This window comes from Colletotrichum siamense (assembly GCF_013390195.1).
Source record: "Colletotrichum siamense strain Cg363 chromosome Unknown KSG_Cg363_contig04, whole genome shotgun sequence".
Taxonomy (NCBI): domain Eukaryota; kingdom Fungi; phylum Ascomycota; class Sordariomycetes; order Glomerellales; family Glomerellaceae; genus Colletotrichum; species Colletotrichum siamense.
The window spans coordinates 1,182,975-1,191,791 of NW_023501017.1; the positions used below are offsets into that span (position 1 = coordinate 1,182,975).

The window sequence follows — 8,817 nt, forward strand, 5'->3', positions numbered from 1 at the left end:
TCAACTCGTGTAGGGAGCTCATTAGAGGGACGGCCCATTGGAGATTCAATGCCGTTGAACTGGATGTTTCTTTCGTAAAGTCAATTTTGATTCCACGTGTGACGAGATAGGCGACCCTTGGAGCTAGCCGGAGCTAACCTTACGGAAACGCAGATTCACCCAAGAGCTGTTGAATTGCTGGTAATTAACTGCCAAGGCTCGGATTCGCTGTTGGCGACCAAACACCTTGGCACGAATGCGACATCCAATCTCAGAATCGCCCGGCTGGCTAGGGTTTCCGAGGGTCCGTTTTTCCCTGCCGATGACCCCGCGCAAAGGGCGCCGACACGCGTCGGCTCTCGTTGCACAATGACGCTATTCACATTACCGCCTGCCTGTTCGAAATCTTGGCGAGAGCGAAAGCGGTTAGCCGAGTGAGACCTCAACGCGTCGCCTTCGCCAACACAAGCGAGCTTGGCAAAGCAAAAAGCACATATCACGCGAGATGGAAGAAATGTTTCAATCCTCAAGGTTGTCGGACCGTCCGAGAAACGATGTATTGGCTATCTCTTTTTCCGCTCTGCGCTACACAAGTCGCTGGGGCGTTCAGTGAACCCGCGTTAAAAGTTCAAAACCCAGGACTAGACTGGACACGAGAATCTTTCGTCGAATCGTCATTTGAGGGTGATCAAACGCAGCCAGAACAACACAGGTTTTTGACCGAGAAGACCAAAAGTAAGGCAACAACCAAATGATAGTCCAAATGAAAACGACTCTAACACGACCAGAGTTTACTGTTGACGGAAAGACCCTCCCAAACGTCCACTTTGATGCTGGGGAGTCTTATGCGGGCCTGCTTCCAGTGAACTCTTCCGTGGCCAAGGATGACTTGCAAGAGCTATACTTCTGGTTCTTCCCCTCAAAAGAGCCACAGGCTGAAAAAGAGATCGTCATTTGGCTCACTGGTGGTGTAAGTCTTCTTTCGGTTTCCATGCACATTGGTGGTGTTGAGGACGAAAGGCTAATCAAGATGCAGCCTGGTTGCTCGTCCATAGGTGAACTTCTTCAAGAGAATGGACCCATATCGTGGAAGCCTGGAGCCTTCGGGCCTGTGCAAAACCCCTGGAGTTGGCACCGCCTGAGCAATGTTGTGTGGATTGAACAACCCGTGGGAACAGGCTTCTCTCAGGGTCCGGTAACGGCTACAGACGAAAGAGATGTCGCAAGACAGTTCATGGGATTCTGGAAAGCCTTTGTTGACACGTTCGACTTGCATGGCTACAAAGTCTTTGTTACTGGGTCTTCCTATAGCGGCCTGTTCTCTCCGTACATCTCGAGTGCCATGTTTGATGCAGAGGATACGGATTATTTCAACGTCAAGGGCATGATGATCTTTGATCCTTCGATATCGCAACGGAGCATTGGTCAGCAATTTGGAGTGACCAAGACTCTCGAATACTGGGGTCCTGTCTTCACGCTGAACGACACAGCCAGGGCGAAAGTCAATGAAATCGATCAAAGATGTGGCTATAGCGAGTATGTGGACAAATATTTGACTTTCCCACCGTCAGGAACTCAGCCAGTCGACGTCCCGAGAGCTTGGAACCCAGATAACGAGTACATTCCAAAGTGTGACATCCTGTCATTTGTCGCCGAAGCAGAGAGAGTTGCGAATCCCTGCTTCAGTCTCTACAATGTCCTTCAGACCTGCCCGCTTACGTACGACCCCATCGGCTTTACCGACAACAGGCTCCGTCATCCGTCAGCTGGTCCGGTTTACTTTGACCGAGAAGACGTCAAAGTCGCCATCAATGCTCCTGTTGACAAGGAGTGGCGATTTTGCAGCAGAGAGCCCGTCTTTGTAGATGACATCGACAACTCCAACAACCCAGGTCCTGGAAGTTTGCCTGTTATCCCAGGCATTATCGAGAGAACTAAAAACGTCATCATCGGGCACGGATTGCAAGACTTCATCTTGCAGAGCACTGGCACCTTGCTTGGTATCCAGAACATGACATGGGGAGGGATACAGGGGTTCCAAGTGCGACCTGAGAATACACTGAACATACCGCTTCACCCAGATAAGGAAGCTTTTGGTGGCAGTGGTGAGCTTGGGGTATGGCATTCAGAGAGAGGTCTCACGTATTTCGAGACCCCGATGTCTGGCCACTTCGTTGGTCGTGATGCACCATTTATCTCGTTTCGAGCACTAGAGGTACTATTGGGACGAGTGGAGGACTTTGGGTCAACAGCCCCATTTACGACGGACTACAAGGTGGACGCCCGGAGCGAAGAGCTCTGAGATACGACTCTGTCAACAATATTAATAGCGACTGATTGCTGCACTGAGAACGAGACAAGACCTTGCGATTAGCCTGATACAAATATTCACAGAAACCGCCTAATCCTTTGGTGGCTGCAGCTACATTTTCTCTCTCTGCACTTAACTTCTTCATTCGACGATGATGTTCATTCGACGATGAGAGTAATGGAGATGACGATGGTGTTGATAATTACAGTCACCTTATACTATCAATAGACGTAACGATGACGACAGCAATAATAGTATTTGGTATAAACCCATGGGAAAGTGGGTGGCCTCTATCAATCCCCTCTTTCTAATATGCATACATAACCATGAAACAGATATCCTGACGCCATCCCATGCCATTTGACGTGAAACAATTGAAGCAAAACTCAAACTGACGCACTTTCCTACAGTTATTTCAACCCCAGTCCTCTCGGATCAAGCACTAACTGCCCACGCTCGCAGCCCCGCAACCTCGCCCGCTGTGCATGGCTTGTTATCGTACAGAACGCGATGCTTTGGAATCTTGTTGTCCTTGGTCGGGATCTGAAGAACAATGCTTTCCGTTGCGCCAGGGAAAATGGAGCCGTGCCCTTCTTCGGTGAGGTCCGCGGTATCAGTGGCGAAGAACAAGCCAAACTCTCCACCCTTCGTGGTCAATGTAGTGGAGCTGTTGTCTGGCAACGTGATGACACCAAGGCCTCCAACCAAAACCACCCACCTAAGCTGTGTTAGCGTATCAGAATGTCTTTTTTTTCGTCCGGGGAAACGTACTGGTTGGTGGGCGCAGGGTGGAAACCACTGTCGAAACCGGCCGGGACAACATTGTACGACATCTTTGAGACATCTCCGAGAATGGTTGTTCGGGTGTCAACGAGTCCAGATTGAGTTGAGGAGCGGAAAGGTTCGTCCAACTCCCAGCATTCGAATCGCGAGGCATTGTTGTACGTGCCAATAGCGGTGACGTTCAATTTGATGTCCATCGCAGTGGTTGAGGCAGCAAGGATGGCCAGCAGCCAAACTGGCATTAAAGAAAGCATATTCGGGATGGCTTAAGTAATTACAGAACGTTTGAATGTATCGTTAAGATGTTGAGTATGGTAATGATTTGATTGAAGAGGTCTGGCCGGAAGGGCCTTTATAGTTCTCAAAGCAGTTCAGATGCCTTCAATGCCCTCTTGGTGACCCAGTCGTCCTTGGTATATCTGTTCTTAGCCGTTTCTGAAGTCAAAATGGTGTATCGATTCCTCAGCCTCATTTTCAGAACCTATTAATCTCACCTTCTTCCCCGAAAGTGGACATTTTTCGAAGGCCCCCATGTTGTGGATTTAGTTGTTTGGGGGTGTCGAGTCTCAGCCAGGCAGTGAGCATACTGTCGGGCGAAAGAAGTGATGAGTTTGGTGGCGTAAACGACTTCATCTTAGCTTGACCAACCCTTTTCATAAGCTGCGCCACTGGCATGAGACCTTATAGGGCTACAGGTTGGGTTGCATGCGAAGGCTGAGAGCGGAGTTGGGTCCGGACCCCAGGGCTCAATTTAGAAATCACGTCAGCCAACCAACGGTCTCCAAAGCTGGGCGGACTGCGCGTGACATTGTCAGATGCTTGGAAGCTCCGATGTGATAGGAATTAACCCAAAAGGGTAATGATTGCTTGTTGCTGAAGAAGGTCGAAAGAAGATAGAAATTGTGATAAATCCGGTTAAATTGGGGGCCATGATTCGCCCGAAATCAAGGAAATGTCAGATAAATATGCCCTAATGAGTGCGCAGTGCAACTTGAATAACAAAGCAGTCAGGGTTCATTGTATGGGCTCTTTTCATACAAGGGGATATGAACTTTTAGATCTCGCGTACCCCCAGATGCTTACAAGCAACTCGGTAGATGCTCATTTCGGCCTACAAGGTAGGGTTGCCAGCCAAACAGCGTACTACCATGGCGGACTTATCTTTTGAACTTCCTTGAAATTCATGGAAAGGGAACAGAAAGCCCTCAGCCAACAAAGTATTCGCAAGTCTCCAGTGGAGGTTTAGTCAATGCTATCTTATTGCCAAATACCGATCAGAATTTACGTTACCCGGTCCGCGAACCACAAGAGCCACCGGAGAATGTCGTGGAGGTACTACTAGTGACTGAGAGATGAACCACATGGCATTTTGGACGTCCAATGATTGATGGACAAATTTGAAAAGAACTGTTCGTTCCCTATAGTTGTGAATGATTGAGAACAAAGAAAATCTGCATCGTCAATTTTGAGTGGCCGAGTCGACGGATGATGGGTGCGCCACCGTAACACAGGTTCGGAGTTTATCCCGGTTCCCCGAAAGTGGGTTTTTTACCCCACCCCTCGGTGAAGAATCGTCTGTTTCGCCCCTCGACCCATCGCAACTCACAATACAAGTTGACGATGCCGCAACATACGCGAAGTCGAACAGGTTGTTTGACCTGCCGGTAAATGAAATGTGATCGACTTCTGATCTTCTAGGCTGACTGAATTTCAGGGACGATGGCTACAAGTGCGATGAGGCAAAGCCGAATTGCGGCCGGTGTGTTCGGCTCGGCAAGGTCTGTAAGGGATATGGCCTCAGGGTAAGATGGAAGGCTGCCGATGTATCGACGATTCCCTCCAAGGTCACGAAGCGAAGAAGTCCCAAGTCGAAAGGGTCTATATCATCTAAGAAAGGCGCTTCTGAGCCAGCATCTCCCGAACAGACCGGGACGGTGTTACCAGGTTTTGCCTCATCTTCAACTGCACCATCAACTGAAACAAGCCTCGTTCAAAACCCATCCTACATCCCGTCAGATATCTCCTCAACGAATCGATTCTTACTACATCACTGGAACTCATCTCTGGCGAGCGTGGTCTCCATGGCCTCTGGCAGACAGAACCCATTCCTCATTCACCTGACGCCCATGATGCTGTGCTCGCCGGCCCTCCTGTTCTCCATCTCCTCCATGGCCGCAGGGCACCTCGCAGTACTCCGAAAAGACGAAACTTTACGAACAATGGCATCGAGACACATGCTCATGGCGGTATCATCACTTCGAGAGTCCATTCAGACAGAGAACCCGGAGCTCTCCCTCGCCACGATCATGATGCTCCAGATCTCCGATAGACTTTTCAACACGGACAGCCAAATCGATCACCTCGCTGGCGCCAAAGCAGTGATCATGCATTCGGGAGGACCTGGGAACTGGACCAGTTCTAGTGCGCAGTTTCTTCTAAGCCTCTGCTTTTACCATGACGTCATGTCATCAATCTCCCGCACAGCGAAGCCGCTCTTGAGCATGACGAATGTGGCCCCATTGGAGGGCTTGCACAGCCTAGAGAAGCTTACATCACTTCTCTCTATCGTTGGCACAATCAGCAAAATGCAGGGGCAGTCGGGTGAAGCACACCAGCGGCGCGGCTTCAATATCAGGAAGAACTTGCTGTCCATGGACTCGTCCACAGATGGGGACCAGGACATCGAGAACACAATCCAGGCATACAGGCATGCGGCTATTGTCTATCTCTATCGAGTCTGGGACGATGGCACAGAGCCGCCAAAGCCATTTCATGCAGAGCAATGCATTCATCATCTGCTCAAGGTCCCAATTACATCTTCGTTCTGCTCTGCACACGCCTGGCCTCTCTGGACCGCGGGATGCGAGTCGATCGATCCTCAGAACCGACAGCTCGTTCTCGGAAGAATCAAAGAAATGTACGAAAGCAGACGACTGCCGTCCCTGGCGCGTGTTCAACAAGACATGGAAGAGGTTTGGGTCGCGAAGGACGCCCAGCGGTTACAGTTTGGAACGGAAAATGTGGATTGCTGCAAGATGATTTTGGACAACCGTCACCGAGAGGCGGACTTGGTCTGATTCTATCGCTACGAAATCCCTTCGTCGCTGTTCTCTCACTCTATGCAATTACCGTCTCTTGGGAGTAGCCGATGACTGCCCAAGACCAAGGCAAGAAGCAATCTTGAAGAAGACATCCGTGTTGTCATACACGCCCGCAAATGTCTGTTGGCAGGGACCCATCGCGAAGAGTGGCACATCCGTAATTGAGTGGACGCCTGACGACGAAGATACCGGCAACGTTCCCTGAACAAAGAAGCCACCCTCACCATCCTCTGGGTTAGCCACATATCCATCATCTCCGCTGACGACCACCTTACGAGGCGACTCGTGCAGCTGGTAGTTCTCCCTCCGATCGGGGCTTGCTCCGAAACCGGGCGCAATGGCATAACGAGGGCTCCAATTTAAAGGGAAGTTGGGTCCGGTGCCATACTCAATGCCATCAGGTCTTTCAACAGTGTAGTGAGACAGACCGGAACGCTCATAGATGCCGATCGCGTCACGCTTCTTGCGATCAGTATCTTGGGCAGCGAGATACTTTGTGTCTGCGACGCCAAAAACGTCGAAACCATGGCCGTGGTCTGCGGTGACGACGATGAGGGTCTCCTCCAGCTCGCCGACCTCCTTCAGCTTCTTTACGGTCGCACGAATGGCATCGTCGAATTCGAGGAGATCTCCGAGGGCCCTGTCATAGTCGAGAGCGTGCATCTGCTTGTCAATCGACGCACCTTCGGACATGAGGAAGAAGCCGGTGTCGTTGCTGCGCTCGAGCAGGATGTCGAGTGCCTTCAAAGTCATGTCCTTCAACCCGGGGAGGTCGAGCGGCGCGGACCCGTCTCCGGAGGGGTGGGTCTCCAGTTCAGCAATGTTGTCGGTCAAGATGTTTCTGTCAAGCCACACGGGCAAGTGGGAGAGGGAAAATACGCCCAATGCAGGGGTGTCGATCGGTGCTTTCTTGAGTGATGTCGCGTTCCAGCTGACTGAGTATCCCTGGTTACGGAACTCTTCATAGTAATCCTTGCCCAGGTATGAGGAGGATCCTGGGAGGAAGGTGGAGGCACCGCCGCCAAAGTAGACGTCTGGTCCGGGATGGGTGCTCCAGGAATAGTTCGTCATGCCGTTCAGAGCTTGGTCGATGAGAGATCCGGCGTTGGAGCGGGATCGGCTGTGGCCAGTGAGAGCAGCCGGGGTTGCGTCGTCGAGGGCGGCAGTTGTCACTGCACCCCATGCGGATCCCTATCGGATGGTCAGAGATATTTCAGCCTTGCTTTTCGTAGTTTTCTTACCCAGATTCTTGTCACCATTTCCACAATGGTTTCAACCTTGGGGTCGTCGAAGTCATCGTCGGATGAGTCAGAGTACACACTAGGCATGTTAGCTACCAAGGCACAAATATCGCCAATTGAGCTGTCTTACCCCATAGAGTCTGATGTTCCCTTGTGGCCGGAGTACAGCGCGGAAGCAGAGTTTGCGCTGTCTGTGACGAAGCTGTCGACCGAGTGAGTCTGTGCAACGTCAGCCTTAATCCTCAAACTACTGCCCTCTCGCTTGATACAACTCACCATCTGATGACCAAGGATCGGGAATTCGTCCATCTGCATCCTCGACTGATACTTCCCGTTCACACTCTTGTGACCCAGCAGCCTCGCGGCTGTAATCATGTTCGTCGTCATACCATCTCCAATGAACAAAATCACATTCTTAGCCTTCTTCTCCTCGGCGAGCGGCCGCACGAACCACTCCGCCAACGTCTTCTTCGTGCCATTGTAGTAGCTCAACTCGACCGTGTAGTTGCCTGGCTCATACAGCGACAAGTGACGGTACGCCTTCGACGCGACGTTGACAACAGACTTCTCCCCCGCATCCTGGGCAAACAGGTCCTCGTACCACGAGAACGTCCACGTCTCCAGCTGCGGCTCGTCGAGCGCGAAGAACTCCGTCACCGGCACGCCGTCGGGCTTGCTGTTGCTCGCGATCGTGAGCGTAAACTCCGTGTCCGGGACGCCGTCGTTGAAGGCCTCGGTGCCGTTGACGGGCGCGTGGACCTCGACGCGGATGTCAAAGTTCTGGCCGGGGAGGAAGTTGGCTTGGTCTGGCGGGAAGACGCAGCCGAGGTCGGGGCAGGCGCCGAGACGTTGGAAGGTTTGGGCGAGGGCCGCGGGGGCGGATGCCAAGAGGACCAAGGCGAGGGCGGACATCGCGGGTGAGGTGACGATGGGATGGTCCACCGAGGAGGGGAGGGCTTGGGATGACTGCCACTGAGCGTGCCACGAAGAGGGGTTACGGTCATATACATATCCGCGTGTCACGATGTCAATTCCCCAACCTCCTCTTCGTCGGTGGCTTCATGATATGTGGCTAACTCGACATAGAAGGTCGTCCAAGGTGCCGCGCAAGCATTCCCCCAACTCCCGGGGCGGAAACCGGGGAATACTCCTCAATGGATCCATGCTGTGACCAGTGAACTCGACTTATCACGAAGAATGAGGATCGGCGTCGTCCGAAAGCCACTGACCGACCTGTCATGAGGTGGGGGAAGACATGCATTGCAAGCGCAGGATCGTTCTTGGCTTGCAGCTTCATTGCTGCGTACCCCGCTCCGTTGGTGATTTTCCCCCTCACCAGGTCTCGATAAGCACGCGACCAGTTGCCGAGTTTGCTGGGAATGATAGGATGGTTTGATCTTGG

The 8,817-nt window shown here is 52.0% G+C and overlaps 4 protein-coding genes across 4 annotated transcripts; 2 read left to right on the plus strand and 2 right to left on the minus strand.

Annotated features, from left to right (window-relative positions):
• Positions 1 to 742: 742 nt before the first annotated feature.
• On the plus strand, positions 743 to 2,281 carry CGCS363_v006251 (putative serine carboxypeptidase; the record flags this gene model as incomplete). Its single annotated transcript, XM_036638100.1, has 1 exon — positions 743 to 2,281. One exon carries the CDS (start codon positions 743 to 745, stop codon positions 2,279 to 2,281), a length of 1,539 nt encoding a protein of 512 aa, XP_036496039.1.
• Positions 2,282 to 2,725: 444 nt separating this feature from the next.
• Positions 2,726 to 3,270, minus strand: CGCS363_v006252 (uncharacterized protein; the record flags this gene model as incomplete). The annotated part of the gene is made up of 2 exons (XM_036638101.1): positions 2,726 to 3,008; positions 3,062 to 3,270. The coding sequence occupies 2 exons, from the start codon at positions 3,268 to 3,270 to the stop codon at positions 2,726 to 2,728; spliced, it is 492 nt and encodes a 163-aa protein (XP_036496042.1).
• Positions 3,271 to 5,154: 1,884 nt separating this feature from the next.
• On the plus strand, positions 5,155 to 6,150 carry CGCS363_v006253 (uncharacterized protein; the record flags this gene model as incomplete). The annotated part of the gene is made up of 1 exon (XM_036638102.1): positions 5,155 to 6,150. The coding sequence occupies one exon, from the start codon at positions 5,155 to 5,157 to the stop codon at positions 6,148 to 6,150; it is 996 nt and encodes a 331-aa protein (XP_036496041.1).
• A 48-nt stretch (positions 6,151 to 6,198) lies between these two features.
• phoA-3 (Alkaline phosphatase H) lies at positions 6,199 to 8,327 on the minus strand (the record flags this gene model as incomplete). Its single annotated transcript, XM_036638103.1, has 4 exons — positions 6,199 to 7,365; positions 7,416 to 7,494; positions 7,546 to 7,634; positions 7,692 to 8,327. The coding sequence occupies 4 exons, from the start codon at positions 8,325 to 8,327 to the stop codon at positions 6,199 to 6,201; spliced, it is 1,971 nt and encodes a 656-aa protein (XP_036496044.1).
• Positions 8,328 to 8,817: the final 490 nt, after the last annotated feature.